Here is a 20,482-nt window from a genome sequence, read left to right as displayed (position 1 = left end):
GTTTTTTTTAATCCAGTTTACTGTTGGATCACATTAGATGAACATTCTGGTGAAAAGTAATAACGAATCTTCGTAAGTGATTCATGTTTTTTTAGCTGCAGGGATAGTGACTAATGTCATATATTGTTCAAACTACCTACGTATACGAAGATATCTACCGGAATAATTAAAAGTCATCGTATTATTATGTTAATTGCATAGTGTAAGACGAAACAATTGACGTAATGTAATTAAACAAAATATACACATTGCCCTTATATTTGCAGCATTCAGTAAAAGCGATATGATGGATTTATATGCCACCGAAGGAGAAATCATAATTTTGCAATGTCAAAACAAGGAAATCGATCATTGGGAAAAATTAAACCACAGTTTCGTTTCATATTGTTATGAATTGAAAACAAAAGATTGCAATTTGAAAATACGAGTTACCATCACTGACTACATTACAACTTACCGTTGCGTTATTCGTGGAATTCCCCCACGTTTTAAAGATTTCAAGATATCAATGCCTAGTAAGTATGCAATTAAATAAATAAATATATAAGTATAATAAAATATTGAATTCAAAGGTGAGTTCAAAAACAGGAAGTCCTTAAACTCACAAAATAACACGTCACCAACAAACGAAACGCACAGAAAAACAACTGTGACATGTTTTACCTGATGCAGACATTTTCAGACGACAAAAGTAGGTTTAAACCTGTATTCATAGCCAATTGCAACAAAGACGCAGTAAAATGATGTTGAAATGGACAGTAAATTGAACTAGAATTAGGTCTGTGGTTGACTGTGAAAAGACAAAGACGCCGATGAAAAAGTTGTGCAGTTGATAATCATGATAATATATAACATACTGTATATACACAAATGAAGTAATGTAAATTATACATTAAATCTTTCGTTAATTCAAGCACAACAGACACGAACATGACACAGTACAGTCTAAATCTTTGAAGTAGATGTGATGAATTTCATAATTTGGTAATGCAAAGCATGTTTCTGCATTTGGAATGCAGAAGAACAATCTTTTTAAAAAGTTTTAAAAGAGTTTTAGTTTTTTCTTAACAAAATCATCAGAATCATAGTGATAGACATGTTTCAAAAAGGTATATTCACGACGCTGAGGTTGACTAATTACACTTTAAATGTTGGGAATGTGTCAAAACACAAAAGAGATTACCTGTGTATACATTAAATATTATTTAAAATCTGCACTGAGCCTTTTGGAGGCAATACCGTAATATTTTTAAGAAACTCTACTGCAATTCAAAAAAGGGGGTTGACCGTCATGTAAATGCAGTAAATGTGCGGGGCAACGGAGACACGGGGTACATATGTTTGAATTTTTCGGCGAGCCCTTATTATAATCTGGTTTATACCTACTCATGAATATATATGTAACTGTCATTTTTATATAGTTAACTTATGAAAAGCAAACAAAGGTGTTTATGTATTTTGATCCAGTTGTTTGCCACGTAAATTGTTATCTAACGGGGCCCTGTTTTAAAAACACGATTTTTAAACCATTTCAACTTGAAACATGTTGCATTATAGTTTTAGATAAATTTACTCCCGGTCATATAGCTTTGAATGCATGTATTTTCCTCAGAGTATTTTCCTCCTTTATTTCCTTCAAACTTAATTTGTCTTATTTTAAACAGTTTCAGCTCAATTTGTATTTTCCTTATAAGGGGTTTGTGATTGATTCCAGTGGCAAATATTTCATGCATGTTCAGAACGATAAGAGGTTTGTGTAAAATATGAGTCTTTTCTCACGTATGAACATCCTTGCAGCGTTTCAAAGGCATTGCATAATGACTTTGATTTAACACATAAACACCACTTTATGCAGATATTTTGTATTTTATAAATTCCTGAAACGTTTTTTGGAAACTAGACAACCGTTTCATAAGAAAATGACAATAGTAAAATTAACACCGATGACCGATGGGTCTTTCCTCTATTTAAGATAACAATGCTAAGGGTTTCTCTAAAACTACTATGGTGTTTTTATATTAAATCTGTTGGATGTGTACCTATTACTACTCTACGGAAGTACCAGTTGTTATTTCATGGAGGGGGAGGGAGGCTATGATTACATTTGAAAAAGGCAAGACAGGAGTTTTGAGTTTTAAATAAAAAGGCAGAATATGCAACTTGACAAAAAAGAAAATAAGGCAGGATGACAATTTATGTAAAAAACAAGGCAGGATAAACTGATAAAAAAAGTCCGGAGAGAACAGGGCGATAGAAAAAGGCAGGAAATATATATTGCACACATGTTTAACCCCGCAATACTTTTCATAAGCCTGTCCTAAGTCAGGGGCATGTAGTTCATTGGTTGTCGTTAGCTACTGTCTGGTATATTTGTTCTTCGTAAATAGTTTTGTTTTAGATTATTTCCCTTTTGCGGGATCTTTTATAGCCAACTACTTGTATACGGTAATAATTGGCACCAACTACGCGGTGTTTGACATGGAACCGATCATACCATTTACAGACCATAGACGAAGTCTCAAGAACATTGTACTCCGGACAAGACACACACATTGCATTCATACACAGGTGATTGTGGTGATTGTGGACAATAGAAATAATATAAGATTTATTCTATGTCGATCGCCCCTCGTTAACCCCCCCCCCCCCATCAGACGCCATCAACCGTAAGAGCTAAACAAAATATGAATTTGCGTATATCAGAATGTGGGGTATATGTCGAACACGCTGTAAGGCACTTAATAAAATCAGTCATATAAAAGCTTATGGAGACACCTGAGAGAAAAAATCAACCAGATTGTAGAGCTGTGTGTGGGAATAGTGGAGCAACAGATTGAACTTTTTCAGGAACTGTAATACAACAATAAAACTAATTTCTAATTGGATTACTGCGTATATATTATCAATCTATAATAGAATCAACTTGTATAACTCTCAGCCCAGTCCCCCTTTTTTTCTAGCCCACCTACTCTTGCACGCGGACAACTTTCACATCTTATGATAGCCAGCAATGATATAACAAAAGCAATTGTCATATATGATTTTAAATAATGATGTTCTAGATGAATGTGACTTGAATTAACCAAGAGGCACAGGATTTAAATTTTACCTTTTGAAATATGTAAGCAATGTTTTGACACCGTCCCCAAATTTAAAGTATAACTTGTCAACCTCAGCGTCGAGAAAATACCTTTTCGTAACATGTCTACTAGTTAACAGTTTCATTCTTCATAAAAAGACTACGTGTCAAAGTTACAACAAAAAAGCATAGACAAGGGACACTAGCAAAAATTAAGATTATTCATTTTTTTTCCTAAGATGGTCTGAGGACCAAATTTAGGACAGCTTCGATTAACAGGCTGTGATCTTATGAAAATAACTAATAGTTAATCAGAGAATTGAATTGTCCGGAGAAAATATCTATCAAAATACTTTTTATTTCTAAATAAGCACCTCCATCCAATATGAACGTTGCAGAAGCTACATCAGAGAGACAAGTTGTAGGCGTTGAAGGTCACAAAATGACACTTACGTGTAATTTAAAAAGCGGCAAACCAATGGAGACGATGTTTTGGATTAAGGATGGAAAAGTAGTCTCATCAGGGGGACCTGGAAGATTACTGTACACGTTTATTCCAAAACGAGAAGATAACTTTAAGAACTATACATGTAGAGCTAATAACACATTGAATAGTATGGCGTTGGTGGAAATTATACAACTAAGACTCACAGGTAAGTTCATCTAAAAAATCTATCTAAGTGTACTGACATAAACGAGTATATATGTCAATTAAAGTTAGAGATAAATATGTCTGAATACAATAATACTCCTGCGCAAGCTTTGGTACGGAAACAAACGGACAGAAAATAGAAAGGCCAACGGCCAAGTATAAAGTGTAGTACCCCGTCGACAACGGCCGGGACATAAACGGTTGTTAATCATGGGTTTCAAAGGAAAGTGTAAAACTCAAAATTGATACAAACTATCATGTTCTACGATAAAATACAAATACAGGTTGGTGATTGCTTTTATCAGGTTGATCCCTACATTAGTAAAACATTGGACAGTTTAAGTAAAAAGATGTTCAGTGAAATGTACTCTAAGAGACAATTGGTTTTGGAACCTAAACTTTAAATATTATTTTTTTACATTACTTTTAGTTCATATTTGTATGCTGTACATAATGTTTATTTTTCTTATGTAAAGATGATGTCTTATTTGACAATGTACCAATTTTAAGTCTGAAATTTTTTTATGAATATTTTTACTTGTCTGTATATATTCATATGCTGTTAGACGCATTTGTGGATACCCCGTCCGCAAGTGCCCCCGTTGTAAAGGGGTAGTTTCAAAATAAATATATATATATATTACATGGATAACTTGTCTACTGCTTGTCAAACTGCAACAAATGATGCGTTCAGTTTAATTGAAAAACTGTCTGTCGAAAATAAAATAACAAAAGCGTTTTAAATGGATATATAATCACAATACTTTAGTTAGTATCTTCATAAAGGATAATTTTGTTTGATTCTTTTCTCATTTGGGCTTACATTGGTACGAATACATTAATTAACGATGGCTGTTTTGTTTATTATTCTCACAGTGCGTCCCAGTATACTTGTTAATATGACGACGATGTGTATGGAAGAGAACATGACGGTAATACTCAATTGTTTAGAAACATCGGGACAGGAAGTAAAAAGTTACCATTGGATATACAATGAAGCTGGATTATTAGAGACATCCAATATACTACTTCTTACAACTTCAAATAAGTCACTTGATGGTAGCTACACATGTACTGGGGTAAATGAAGCTGGGAGCAATAACGATACTTTGATTTTACATGAGGATAAACTATGTAAGAATTAATTTTCAAGGTATCATATGTCAATATTTTATTGGCTAAACAACATTAAAATGTCTTCGTTATTTTCCCTTCCACGGTAACTCTCTTTACTACCAACAATATAAGGGGACGGGAAACACACAACAAAACTTAAAGACTTAGAACTCCAACTTCAAAACGCCATTCCTCGACATTAAACAAAAAAATTACAAAAGCTAAAAAAAACATCAAAATAATCATACTTGTATTCATTCATCTATTTAATTATAGGTCCAACAAGAAAATTTTCATCAATCAAGTTATATTCTGACGGAACAAACATTTATATAAGCTGGAAAAGAGGTTTTGTTTTTGTCATGGAATATCGCCAACACTATTCGAAGATGTGGCGAATGATTTCATACCACGACAAGGCTTTGGTACTTCAATCATTACAGATAAGCGACCTAATCCCTTCAACGGATTATATTATAAGACTTTCTGTGAATGGAAGTAATGGATATACTGTGTCAAAAGAATATAAAATAAAAACTAAAGGTTCGTAACATTTTATAAGTTATGATTTCAGAAATTGTATAATTGACTTGAGGTAAACAGACAAACGTCATTATAAATCATATATATCAAATCATCTTTTTTAGCTATGTAAGTATTGATATGCAAATTTATTTAAACTGTCATCTTCATTTAAGAACTTATCTTCATAGTTGTTAAGACATAGTTACAATCATATCAATTGATTTAAAAAAAAATAAGCATTTAAGAAACAAGTCAGACAAAATCAGGGTGCAATGAACATTACATGGCTATTCAAAATGACATTACAAGAGTCATATGGTTAATGTTGCTTACGTAGTGACCAATTTCAAAAATCTTAAGAATATGAGAACACATAACCCCAAAAAATATAGTAAATACACATGTAGTTCAAAACAACATGTTCAAATTTTCTTTATATGGTTTTAATTCTAGGAATGAACACCAAGGCAAATGAAACTACCACCACATATATAGTACTTATTGTAGCATTTACAGCTGGAATAGTTTTTGGGACAGTTTTTCTAGTCAAGCAATTAATCAGTTTGTACTATTTTATTATTTATGATTTTAGCTATTAGTATCATAGAATTGACATTCCCAATGAGTAAACTGATGAAGTGTTGCAATTACATATCTCAAAATACATTTATGTATTTCATTATCTGTTTTTTCTTTGTTTATTTTTCTTTTTAAACTAGACACGTTTCCAATTTTTGTTGAATGGTTAAAAGCATTTGATTACTCATGTTACAAAAATATGATTCAGAAGATACCAAGAAGCAATTCATAACCATGAATAGAATGTTAACATTGGTAAATGTTAGTTGTTACGCAGCATTAAACCACCAAAAGTCGTAGTTGAACCCAGGTATCCTGGAATGTAATACTTCTATTCCACCAGTGTCGTTTGTGGTGTTACTTGTTGCGTATTAGATAATCTGTGATTCGTCCTATTTAGCTGAGTCACAACTGAGATTCCGGAAACGGGATTGCAACCCTATAAATGTATATTTATCTATATCAAGATATTTGCTAAGGGTCGATCATCAAACTATGAAAACGGACTTTAATCGTTGATATGAATTACTTAAACTTTAATTATATTTGCCATTAAGCAATAATTTCAATATGTTGCTTAGTCAATATTTTTTTTAGATATTCTTGTGTGGAGGATAGTGTAAACAAATGATTATATTATTCGTTTTACATGAAGACATGGCTTGACTGTATTTTCTTTAACAGATTTTTTAAATATTTTAGATATATCACCTAATTCAAACTCTGTCAAGAGTAAGGTGCGTTGAAAATGAATACAATAATAATCCAAAACAAAAAAATGCCATCGGTATTGTAGCCTTTCATGAAAGATAAATGACTAATACCAATGTCATTTCTTAACAAGAATACTATTAGTTACATAGTGTGCTAGTGACCTAATACGGTATATATGGGGTCAGTAAATTTCATATGGGGTGAGAGCGAAGCTAGAATCCCCATATGAAATTTACTGACCCCTTATATACCGTATTAGGTCACTAGCATACTATGTAACGAATTTATCTTACCGACTATCTTAACGTGTGAAATTTAGACCTATCAAAATGAGCAAGTCCTCAATACTGTTAGTATTAAGAAACCACTTCCATTGATCCTACAAAAACAGATACCAACAATAAAAACTTGTGAGGCTTAAATGTGTTAGATGAATTTATTTCAATCTTAATCATCAATTTATTCGTCTGTTGAAACCTTTACGATTTTTTTCTCAGTACCGTTTTGTTTTTATAAAGGGACGTAACACCACTACTAACTGTGTACGAAATAAGCCCCGCCTCCCTACTACCTTATATGGAATATAAAGGGACGTAACTCCACTACTAACCGTGTATGGGATAAGCCCCGCCTCCCTACTAACCTAATATCAAATATACACGGTCTCCACGAGGGCGCTTTTAACCAATCACATTCCTAGAAATGTATAGGAGGTAAGATACAAATAATTATGTACATAACGGTAAAAAAAGTGTATTAAGTTAACTTGCAAATTTAGCGAGGTAGAGCTATATAAAAAGAAGATGTGATATGAGTGCCAATAAGACAACTCTCCACAAGAGACCAAAATGACACAATCATTTTAAAACATTTATTAGTTTTCTGTAAGCTATAAAATGCCCGAAATGACAAATGTAAAACAATTGAAACGAGAAAACTAACTGCCAGTTAACAACTCCATTGTTTTAGTATGCAACCTATTTTCATGAATAGCAAATAATTAACGAATGAACTATGAAGAGGAAAATTTAAATTTTGGTTACTGAATTCATCGTTTGTATCATGAAACACAATCAGTCAAACCATTGAAACATTGACTTTTAGAAATTGTTTCATTCTAAAAAATAACTTCTGTTGCTTAAAATGCAAAAAAATGTACAAGTGTTATTATAATTAGTGTGTTCATGACATATTTCAGAAAACAGACAACAGGCCAATAATGAGTAATTAAAATTTAAAAAAATATAAACACAAATGATTACTACCGTTTAATTTTAAGTCTTTTTTAATCATATAATGTAGAAGAATCCTTTAATCAACTCAATCAGTCTAGATATTTGTTTGCATCTGTTCTTTTATCATAATATACTAATTCAAAAGAGAATAGATCAATATCTGAGCAGTGTACTGTTTCATATCTACATCATTAGGCCTGTAGTTAGTGGTTTGCACAATGTTATTCTTTTCAATAATGTCTGGTTTTGCATTTGCATTGCATGCTTAAATGTTGAATAAAATCATCAGATGCATGACTCAACACAAATTCAACCCATGGTTTGTCAAATAATAAAACTATTTACATTTAACTTATATATCTTATCATAATAGTGATACGTTTACTGTTCTTTATTATGTCTAAGATTGCGATGCGTCTAGATTTCTGCCTCTCCACTACAATTTTGAATGCAATTTTATGTATCCTTTATTTCTGTTTAATATATGGTTGCCCATGAGACCACTCTCTAACAGAGAATATATGAAAACCTTTTCTCATCTGTATTTATATATCTTTTACTTGCAGTATTAAACACAGAACAATGTTACTTTTATTTGCAATGCAATATACATCAAACTGTAGTTGAAACGGATTTTCACTAATGCATATAATTGGTGAAGTCAGACTGAATAAAATGCAATGTCCTAAACCCCTAAATCAGTCGGCATTGAGATGTAAAGCTTTTTGTTTTTAAAGTAAAGCTATAATGCATCAGATGAATAGACATACTGTCTTCTGCAAATAATACAGATTCTTGAATAAGAGAAACTCAATCTTTTACGTTTTTGATAAGGTGGGGTCTACTGTTTTAATTACAGGTATATTTTAATAATGTTTATTTTTTGTAAGTTATAGGCCGAAAAATAACTTTCCGTATTGTCAACAAATTGAACAGAACTTTGTCAAATGAGCAATAACAAAACCTTCAACTTTATTGTCGTAGTAGAACAAAATGAACACGTTTACAGTTAGTACGGGCGAAACCTTCTATCATTTTTATTTACAGAGATGTTCAACAGCAAGAGGAAGACACGGACGGTAAACGAATACTTTCAACTCTTTCTATATAAATAAAAATGACAATTATTGTTTAGTGGATAATTGTACACAGTGACAGTTTCAGTTTGTTTTACCAATCACCATAATAGGATTTAAAATCTAAAATTTAAATCGGTTATCGGTAGTGCTCATACCACTGTCCGTCTTTATACTACATCGTCAAGTAATAGTATTTGGTTTCTAGTTGGATTATCGATCTTTGCAAGTGATTGATTTACCCATAATCCTCCTTTTTGACGTCGACATTTAGGAAAAGCAGACGCATTTTTTAGCCATAGATTTATCTTCTAAAAAATCGGAACCAATCTGACACATAAGTTGTTAAAAACCTTATTTGTTTTAAAACTGTTTCAAATAATATTTATCAATGATTTAATTGTCGTTTATTTTGACTCGATGGATACAATTGTCGAAGGGTCATGGCAAATTATGATTTTTAAAAGACGGCATGGTCAGGTTTTGTCGTCATTCCGAGAAGAAAATAGATTACTACTACATCGAATTATTTCTAAATTTTATTTCCGATATGCAATTTTGACAATTTGAATTTAGTTCAAATTTAGAGCAAACTTCTAAATCTAAATTTAGCATTATTTTGGTTGATTAGAGACGCACGTTAAAAGTTAAGATTGCTGGATTATTGAATACAAAATAAAATATTGTTTGCTTTACGATGGATGGACCATTGGCATTAGTAAATCTCATATTCATTTTTTTGTTCTCGTGCTTTGAGACACGATCGGCCACAGCAGAATCAGCAAATGCGTTGGGTTTTTTTTTTTTTTTGCATTGTTTTAATTCTTATATGTTCATATACATATTTACATAATTTATCATAGCATGTCTTTTTCAGTTTAAAATGCTCAAGGTATCTGGTAGATTGAGGCGACAATGTGTTCTACATAGGCTAAGAAAACTTTTTGCGTTCAAACATTGATGGAGATTCGAGTGTTAACATATATGTAGAGGGTCCAGTAGCAACAACTTTACACAGTTCAGAGGTTATGTCTATGACTTACTATGGCTCCGGTATTCACGACCGCTACTTTTAGTTCTGCTGATGATAATCAGGTAATTTTCCAGTTTTTCAAATTTAATCTCCGTGTATAAAGGACAATGATGAGCTTGCAACAAATGTCGATAAGTTAAATCATTTCAGGCGAATATGTTGATCTGGCCTTACCATTAGCTTATTCAGAGGCCTCTTCTGTGGATAATTAGAAAGTCGTTATTTCACAGGACTTGTGATACCCCCCAAAAAGGGGGGTCTTCCTTTATTTTTATATGTAAGAATGTGACACAGAAACAGGCCCCTTATTTTCATGTCTTGCTGATTAGAACAGGGTTGCTTTTTCTTGCACTGCTGTCGGGAACAGGTTTAATTTTTAAACAATTGAATTAAAAAGAACAGATTGGATACTGGATATTGAAACACGTATGTTTTTTGATTACATTGATAAACTGTTTGGTGACAGGATTTACATTTCTGAACTAGTCTAGAAAATAAAGGTCTCTGGCCAGACTAAGGTATACATTTTACAAGCGTGTCTAGAACAGGGTATACATTTTCGCATTCTAAGCATGTCTAGAAGGTAATTTTTTTACTACAATATTTCTGTTTAGAACGGTATGTTTTGCAACGTTTTCTGGTTAGAACGGGTATGATTTAGAAAGTGCTGTCGACACAGTTATACCTGAAAAGATAGTCAGTAACCCCCCTCCCCCGGAATACAACCAAGACAGCAACAAAACGGTACATTGGGTAACTGGACAGATGCGTTTTTTAGTCTATATTAGTATATTTTGTACTACTGATCACTCGACTGTTTTTCAAGATTTACTCAAGTACATACATAGTATATGGCTAGGCGCTAAGTGGTGCGCACTAGGATGGAAGTCGTACGATGAAAAATTTCGTCTCAGAATGTCACAGGATCCAGCTGGTTCTTGGGCTGTTGTTGACCCTGACTTATGGCTACTCAATATGTATTCTCCGTCTAGTATTGGTAATGGCAATAAGAATGGGGTCCTTAAAATGTTTCGCATTCAATTACCAAGGTTTATGCGGGATTCATTCATGTGCTTATACTCATTCTTGTTTAAGTTGCTTTGAGGAACACCCACTTATGATTCAGTGTCCCATACAAGACTGTTTTCCTGAAGGCAGGCAAAAATGTAAGATTTAAGCAAACTAGGCCTCTGTTTAGACCGAGATTTAAGGCATGTGTAAGCAACTCGTTGCAGTATCTCGTCAATACGAACTCGTATATTGGACAAAATATGAAGTGAATTTTTAGCAAATGCTATTACAATTGATCTTAAAGAGATATCAAATTGAGAATTTTTGTTATGTTAATCTTATGTTTAATTTTGTATAGAAGTTGGATTGCATTGATTTCGAATACAAACTGATGTATCATCTATTGGATAAAGGGTGGACTCAAATAAACACAACTGAATTAAACGTAAATTCGTATTACTATCATGTAAAATCAATCAAGAGCTATACTGGGATCAGATATTTTTAATCTTATTAAAATTTTTGTTAAAAGATAATTCTAACCTCTCAATTTAGCAACATTTTTTTATCATTATTTATTAAGATTATATTAAAACCAAGCACTATATTTGATGATTAACAAGCAATATCAAAGTTAGTAAGGATGTTGATTCGTCCTCTAGTCTTGTTATTAATGGTAATTAATTTCAGATTTGAGCGTTGTATATTCCAGGCTCAAGTAATGCAGCTGCAGATTGTCTGTCTCGTTTTCGGGTGATCCGATCCCGTACATTGGGACCGGAAGCATTTATCATACCACACATAACTTTCATATGGTCATTTCGAAACTGGAATAGACTTTCAAATACACAATTCGGTAGTAGATAGTACGAAAAGTTTACACGGGCTTTACATTTGTTAAACAGTTTCGGGAAATTTTTGGTCTTGCCATTGTACGTATGGCTTATGTCCTTGCAGGACGTTGTGCTTTTACTGCATATATTTTAAATTAGGATTTGCTAATTGAACAATACGTACACATCGATCAGCTTGATCTGGCTTAAGCATTTACAATAAGTTAAATGTTTATGAAGACTTTACTAAAAATTTACAGTAAGCGTTGGTTTGGAGCGTTCAGGGTTGCTTCAGATGGACAGTAGGTTGACTTTTTAAGAGAGATATTGCATCGTAATTTGTCAATATTATCAGGTATATGAAGTTCTGCATACGAAAGCTATGATATTCCAGGCTGTTTTTTCCTGGGCTTGTCGTGGTCTTTTTATGTATGGTTGGGGAGTTGACAGTTCAAAATATGAGCAATACATGGTCTACAAATCATGCTTTAAACAAGACTGATGTCAAAATTTACAAGAAATATGTAGAAACTCATTTGGTTTCATCTAAGACCGATCAGTTTGGTAGAGGGTTAACTATAGAATAGAGTATCTTAATATTAAAGTGCAACCTGAATTATAACAAACAATTACATTCATATATACAAGTAATACAGCCAGCCAAATAAGCTTATGATGCACTGTACATTGTGTATCATTATTGAAAGTTGAATAAATAAATATAGTTCAAAATTACACGCAAATTATAGCAAGGCACGTTATCAGTTGATCACAGATTGTCTGAAGGTAAAACAGTTCAAAATAATATACAACTATACACATTCTTCCTGAGCAATTAGACAAATGTGTTTGTCCAGTGGCTTTTTTTGCTTTGCTATTTGCCAGATAGACTTGTAGTAGGTGGACCACTATTTTGTCTTTTGATGGTTAGCTAGTTTGACTAAATACCAATTTTCTACAATACTCAAATTATGATCTCTACATGTTTTAGGTATTAAACATTCTCGTTGTTCGTCGAACTCATTCAACATAGGTATGGACCTATAATGGTTACTTCTATAAATTGTGACTTGGATGGATTTTTGTCTCATTGGCACTCATACCACATCTTCATATATCTATATATGGAGAGAACTTGCGTTGTGATGGATTATCCAATAAATTATTTAGGTAGTTTGAAAGCGGGTGCATATTTGCGTTACATATACGAATTCCCAGTTAATTGTGTGTATGTTGCCGATTCTCCTATAAGGGTTTGGATTGTTAGGTCGTCAATTATTAAGAATGTGATTTTGGAAGCAAGACAACGACCGGGAGGAGGTAATTTGGCTTTGAAAGGTCGGAAGTGAAAATTTGATGGTAGGTTTGTTTTTACCGATGGCAAACTAGCTCTAAGGTGAAGACTATTCTAATATATATACAGCTATATTACAGTGCACATTGGGAAATGATATATTTAAAATATCAAACTAGGTTACTTTCATCATTAGCTAGTTCAATTTATATCAAGGTTATATATTGATTTGCCTGTTACAACTTGATTTGGTCTCGAGTTTTATTGCCAAGACTGCAATGACGGTCTTCAAACATTACATTATATATATATATATAGTTAGACCGTTGGTTTTCCCGTTTGAATGGTTTTGCACTAGTAATTTTGGGGCAATTTATAGCTTGTTGTTCGGTGTGGGCCAGGGCTCCGTGTTTGGGGCCTACATTTACCTATAATGGTTTACGTTTTTTTTAAATGTTGTTAGGATGGATAGTTGTCACATTGGCACTCACACCACATCTTCCTATATCTATTTGACAGTTTTTAGTTACTATATATGTTCTTAGTGAACAGTTAAACGAAATATCGACATTATTGGGCTGTTTTATAAATAATACAAATAGTTGCTTGTTAATTTACAATTTATATCATATAATGGCATATTCATTTATCAGAAATTATTTTAATCAAATTTTGCTTGAAATGGCACAGCTATGCGCAGCTCCCCCCAATTTTATTGGCGGTTGACGGTTCTGTGAAAATTTTAACTATAGGCTAAAATTGTCTCAGCACCGCCAATTTGGCAGATTTCGCTGCGCTTAGATAACATATTTGCAGTTTACAGACTTATTGTAATCGTATGATAGCATTAGCCTCTGATTTCCAGGGTTAATAGCTTATCTTGAACTTCCCCTTTTCATATATGGTCTGCCACCTCAAACATATTCGGCGATCATCATATAACATTTTCAAAGACACATATGCATTTTTATCAGTTAATTTTAGTTCATATATCTACATGTATCACAAATTGCATTTCATATAATAGTACATATATCATATCACAAATTGCATTTCATATAACAGTACATATATCATATCTGTTAATAAATGCTGTGGCCATTTCCTGCCAATACCAATCTTGTTATTTTTTATGAGCATCTAAGATAATAGGATTTAAAATCTAAAATTTAAATCGGTTATCGGTAGTGCTCATACCACTGTCCGTCTTTATACTACATCGTCAAGTAATAGTATTTGGTTTCTAGTTGGATTATCGATCTTTGCAAGTGATTGATTTACCCATAATCCTCCTTTTTGACGTCGACATTTAGGAAAAGCAGACGCATTTTTTAGCCATAGATTTATCTTCTAAAACCCGCCCACCCTCCCTTAAATTTATTAGTAGAATGCAATTCCTACGGAAGATACTGCTGTTTGGTTTTGTTTGTTTATTTCAGAATTGTATTGTCTAGACTACATCAATTAAATCATCACTATGTGGAAAGATGTACAAAAGTTCTAATGACGAGACGGTCATTCAAGAAAAAAGATTAATCCTGGACGAGGAGTGGACGTGCATGCATATAGAAATTGAATGGATAACTTGGAAAGAAATTTATTTGTTTGTTGTTGTTTTTTTCTGATTTTTATTAAACTTTGCGTTGGTAGCGATAACTTCTGATATCCAGGGTTAGTCGCTTGATTTATGGCAGATTTCGCTGCGCTTAGATAACATATTTGCAGTTTACAGACTTATTGTAATCGTATGATAGCATTAGCCTCTGATTTCCAGGGTTAATAGCTTATCTTGAACTTCCCCTTTTCATATATGGTCTGCCACCTCAAACATATTCGGCGATCATCATATAACATTTTCAAAGACACATATGCATTTTTATCAGTTAATTTTAGTTCATATATCTACATGTATCACAAATTGCATTTCATATAATAGTACATATATCATATCACAAATTGCATTTCATATAACAGTACATATATCATATCTGTTAATAAATGCTGTGGCCATTTCCTGCCAATACCAATCTTGTTATTTTTTATGAGCATCTAAGATAATTTCGACTAATAAGACTATAATTATTTTTTTCTTTCTGTAGTAATAATGTGATAATCAAATGTATTTTTTTACTCATGACATTAGTTTAATTACATTTCAAAGTAAGTCACTTATCCATCGACAAAGAGTGTATGACGATTGTGCTATTTAGTTGCTGTATCATTACATGCATCAACAGAAATTAGTTTGGTTCCAATACCAGACAGTTTATTACTTACCACAAATAAAAACTTTTGCTATGAATCTTTATATAATGTTAGTATAATAGCAAGCCTAGGCTTTCAGTTCTAACCCCCGAATCAAATAATTTCTAATGTCTGAGCTAAGTATCTAATTCATCTATGACAACATACATCAGTTTTTTCCCTAGCATGATTTTTGGGTTATCATTTAGAATTGTTTTGTCAGCATTGGTACACTTTCTGTCATTACCAAAGATTTGATAGTTATAGTGTGAATGTTTTTAAAATTCATTCTAAAAGGTTTCACCAGTTATGCTGTTTGATATAACTTATTAAGCTAAGATTAAAAGAAACACTGATATCTATTATATTTACAGGTATTGCTGCAGACAATCAAATGTATCAATCTATGAGTGATTTACTTAACCAGCCAAGTGCAAGTGGCCCCAATACAGATTTTCATTCCTCCTTTGCACGATCTGGGATTTCATATACAAATCACGATGTGTCTTATGATCTCGACGAAAATATAACAACGATGGAAAACAGTAAGAATAGAGATTATACAGTTTTATTTATTCATTTGAATCAAAGTATATTATGATGTCTTACTGCAGTTGAAATCAACTATAGCCCATCTTTAGAACTGTTAAAATAGTCCGTTAAAGAAATGTTTTAAATAAGATCTCGAGAACTTCTACGCTATAATTGTTCTAATATGTTACAGTTACCTTGTACATGGTAAAATGACAGAAAAAATCAGGAAGACATTTGGATACATGAATAATAGGAAAATATAGAATTTACGTCAATGATTAAGGGACACAATGACACAGAAAGAATTATTAAGATGTAAAAAACGATGAAGTGCCTACCCAACATCTGATATATATATCGATCTAATATTATGTTTATGGATTTGTTACCCTAATAGAAATAGCAAAAATGAGCTAGTCACTTTAAGATTGAAAGATCTCACATTAATGCAACATCATAATTTGGAAGTTGCATAAGTATATTATTACTTTCATATGCTAATCATATACATATGTATATATATAACGTTTTTTTTTTTTTTTTTTTTTTTTTTTTATATATATATATTTAGTATTTATTCCAGGAACAATTTGACTTAAATTTATATGACTTTGTGTTCTTAGTAATTCATAAACATTTTCCTCTTTGGTAGTATAGCATATAATTCCAATCTTTCAGAAAATATAGAAAGTAATGGTAGTTTTGACCGAAATGAAAATTCTACCTCTGATCTAGATCGAAAGGTATTTATTCAAAATCACCTCAGTATATACATATACACTTGTTTATCAACATTAAGGTTAAAGCACTGTGTATCAGGCAGAATTTGGCGCTCATGTCCGGTACGTTTTTGGCACGATATAATACGTTAGTTATATAATGTAATTCATATTTCTACATATTTTTCAGTTTTGTAAAAGTGAAATCTAAACCTCCACAAAATAAATCTTTCTTAAAAGATTCGAGGGTTAGGACGTATAATCAATCTCCTTAAGTTTTAGAACTTTTTATTCTTTATGAGTTGAAAACGACTTTTTAATCTGATTGTTGTCTACTGTTCTGTGGAAATGAGACAGTAAGACAAAAACACATATAAAAGTGTTCTTTTTTTCACCTTTTGATGTAGCAATAGAACACGTTAACATATAATTATATATAAGAAGAAACGATTATCTAATGTATCTTTCCTTCTATCTTTTGCAGATTTTGAAACAATTGAAATATATAGAAGTGTTGTTTGATCCGTTTCCAAATGGTCACACGTTTGTTATCAGAGGTGCACAGCATAGAACACCGTATGCACACATAGACTTTGACGTCCGTGCTGACCCTTTACCCAGTAGCTCTGAAAGCAGCTCTTCACGTAGTTCTGTAATTATTAACGACGACAAAAGTGATGATGACGAGGATGTTTAAGTCACGAAGTGTGTGCAACACACGTACAATAAAGATAATTGAAAGACATAATTTTTGTTATGTTAATTTGTACTCTTATCGATCTCATGTCTCATATTTGAGTCAGCTTTACAGCGTGATGATATCTAGATTAATACATCATATTATTACAGTATAACATGTTATATCCCAAATTATGTTGGAATAGATCAATACATGTATGGTTTTTGGCCAGTAATCTGAATGGAAAGAAATATGTTGGTTAAGTCATTGAGAAAACAACCAATTAGCACAGAACAAAAAGATATTGAAGTTGACTGACTATCACGCTAAACAGATAATGCGTTAATTTACGTTTTTTGATTGAGTTAAGCCTTCAAATTGATATTTTATCGTGTTGTTTTCTATGTTTTGATGTTATGCTATTTTTTTCAGAAAAGGGAGAAGGTTTGGTTCCATTTAACGTTTAATCCCGCTGCAAATGTTTGCACCTGTGCTAAGTCAGGAATCTGATGTACAGTACTTGTCATTTGTTTATGTAATTTATACGTGTTTCTCGTTTCTCGTTTTTTATATATATTTTCCCGTTGGTTTTCCCGTTTAAAAGGTTTTACACTTGTAATTTTCGGACCCTTTATAGCTTTTTGTTTGGTGTGAGCCAAGGCTCTGTGTGTTGAAGGTTGTACATTGACCTATAATGGTTTACTTTTATAAATTATTATTTGGATGGAGAGTTGTCTCATTGGCACTCACACCACATCTTCTTATATCTATATATTAAGATTTAAATAGATAAACCACAGCTGTATGTGTTTCCAATGCAATAAAACATTAAATAGTTAACACAAACACATGTGTTTAGGTTTTGAATAAGGTCGTGTTTTATTATAATGGAAACAACGATCACAGGAAAAGGTATATTTAGCTAGGAAACGGATATTTCCTATTGTTCAAGTAATTTCATGAAGGAAATGCTAAAACCATTTCCTGATGACACAGTTTCCTCTTCATATCACATATGAAACATAATTGTAGATATTATGAAATCGAAAAAAAGTGAAAAGAGCATGACATCAAATGACCAACGCAATATTTTATATTAAACGTTGACTACATTGCTATAGCTAAGCTTATAGATTTATCTAAAAAATACAATGAAATAAAACATGTAAAAAATTATTGTTATGAAACGCGTTTCTCGATTTTTCTTCACCAGAAAGATCCAAATTCCTAAAATGAAAACCAATGGTGATAAGTACTTGAAGATTTCAAATATTACATTTATATGACTAAAAGAGAAAAAAATGTATTCAGGAATACGTCAACGGTCTAATGCTAGACAATCCTATGCATTAGAACAACAGCAGAGTCACATCCCTTGCATATCATATCAGCTCAAAGAGGAAATGCTGCGTCAATACAATTTCATATCGCTACGCCATTTGCTAGACTAACGTCAGGTGCCAAACAAAGTCTTCGGATGTCATGGTCGACGGTTTCACACCGAAAATATATCATATATAAATAAAATAAAATAAAAATATATACTGAAATACCATAACTCAACTGCTCAAATAGGTTTAAAAAGAGGGACGAAAGATACCAGAGGGATAGTCTAAGTCATTTTGGTCTCTTGTGGAGAGCTGTCTCATAGGCCATCATACCACATCTTCGTTTTTTATATGGACAACGCAATGGCTGAAAACAAAAAGACTAACAGACAAATAATAGTAAAGATGACACAAAATGACAAACTAAAGACTAAGCAACACAAACCCTACAAAACACTGGGGGAGGGGTGAGGGCGGGGATCGCAGGTGCCTCTGAAAGGGTAAGCAGATTCTACTCCACATGTGGCACCCGTCGTGTTGCTTATGTTATTACAAATCCGGTTAACGGTCTGATTCGGTAGGTCAAATTCGTGAAAAGGGAAGGGGGTTGTTTTAACGACATAAGAAACATATCTGATATCATCTGTGAAACGGTATTCCATAACTAGCAACCAAATGCAAACTGCAACATTGCCACAACGAACGGTTCGGGTGAAACAGTCGCCTAATCAGACGGGAAAAGAACCTGACCAAAAAACATTAGTATCTTCTCGGTCACTAATTTAGATAAAATGTGTCATTGCTTTGCCCATGTACACTGACATTGGGAAAACCAGCAGTTCAGTGAATATTAAATGACTTGATCTTTAAACTGCTAACTTAATAGTCTTATTTTTTTTTCTGTTGTATTGTTTGAACTTAAAAATAGGTCGAAGTCTTTTATTCTTATATTTGAGGTTGTGCTAAGTCACATTTATCGAGTTCAACTGTAGTGAAATTTTGACTGCAAATGGCTGAGCCGATTTATATTTTCCTGCATGTGGTCTTGTTTTAATGACAGGAGTGCTTTATCATCAGCAAAGGCAATGCCCACTCGGGTGTATAAACATTGACATTGGGATGCCTCTTTTTTACCACTCGTGGTCTTCCTCATCACCCAGTCAATGGTAACCAGGAATTAGATTTGTGACATGATTCAGCATGTCGTACTTTAGATTTGACCTCGTACCAGTAAGTTTCCTGCTTGTTTAGTATCACAGCACATGCAACGTGGGTTTAAAAGCATTTTATCATTGTCACGATCTTGTGTGGTACTCAATAAGATATAAGGATTGTCCAAAGAGTCTCTCTGTGTAAACTGTCGACTGCTTTCTTGAAATCGATAAAGTTGATATATCATGTATATAGAGGTGTCTTTCATTCTATATACTTCTCAATAATGTTGTAAGAGCAAAGATCTAATCAATGCAATCTTTCTCTTCCTTAACGTATGTCAGGTTGTTGAGTGCTTTGCTGTCAAATTTACGGACTTAGATAATAGGTACAGAAAAGCTAAAATTTTCAGTTTTAACTAAATTCAGATACATTGTAGATACCTTTGATTACGATATTTAAATTTGACAACAATGAACCAAATTACCAAATAAACTGTTATTTTGTTACAAAAATATAATAATGAAGATAACTGTAGATTTGATGAAAATCCCAGTTGATTTTAAAAAAGTAATTGATAAAAATATATAATTTTGTCCGAACTGAAATTCGTGCATTTTTTCTTCAAAAAGAATGATTAAATCTTTAAATTTGAGGATTCAGTAAGACCATATTTATT

General features: G+C 32.6%; 1 protein-coding gene across 1 annotated transcript; it reads left to right on the top strand.

The window, feature by feature from the left end:
* Nucleotides 1–273: 273 nt before the first annotated feature.
* LOC139526835 (hemicentin-1-like) lies at nucleotides 274–17,470 on the top strand. The gene is made up of 9 exons (XM_071321984.1): nucleotides 274–515; nucleotides 3,451–3,732; nucleotides 4,608–4,865; nucleotides 5,124–5,390; nucleotides 5,826–5,933; nucleotides 8,948–8,979; nucleotides 15,766–15,936; nucleotides 16,604–16,668; nucleotides 17,129–17,470. The coding sequence occupies exons 1-7, from the start codon at nucleotides 284–286 to the stop codon at nucleotides 15,799–15,801; spliced, it is 1,215 nt and encodes a 404-aa protein (XP_071178085.1). The 5' UTR covers nucleotides 274–283; the 3' UTR covers nucleotides 15,802–15,936; nucleotides 16,604–16,668; nucleotides 17,129–17,470.
* The last annotated feature ends 3,012 nt before the right edge of the window (nucleotides 17,471–20,482 follow it).

This window comes from Mytilus edulis, chromosome 6, assembly GCF_963676685.1.
Source record: "Mytilus edulis chromosome 6, xbMytEdul2.2, whole genome shotgun sequence".
NCBI classification, from domain to species: Eukaryota; Metazoa; Mollusca; class Bivalvia; order Mytilida; family Mytilidae; genus Mytilus; species Mytilus edulis.
The sequence above is the reverse complement of the archived record's forward strand: the minus strand, read 5'-3'. Positions and strand labels throughout refer to the sequence as shown.

Coding starts and splice junctions, on each gene's coding strand:
- LOC139526835 (XM_071321984.1), top strand. CDS start 284: ATGATGGATTTATATGCCACCGAAGGAGAAATCATAATTTTGCAATGT. Junction 4,866..5,123: donor TTTACATGAGGATAAACTAT/GTAAGAATTAAT, acceptor ATTTAATTATAG/GTCCAACAAGAAAATTTTCA. Junction 8,980..15,765: donor GCAAGAGGAAGACACGGACG/GTAAACGAATAC, acceptor TTATATTTACAG/GTATTGCTGCAGACAATCAA.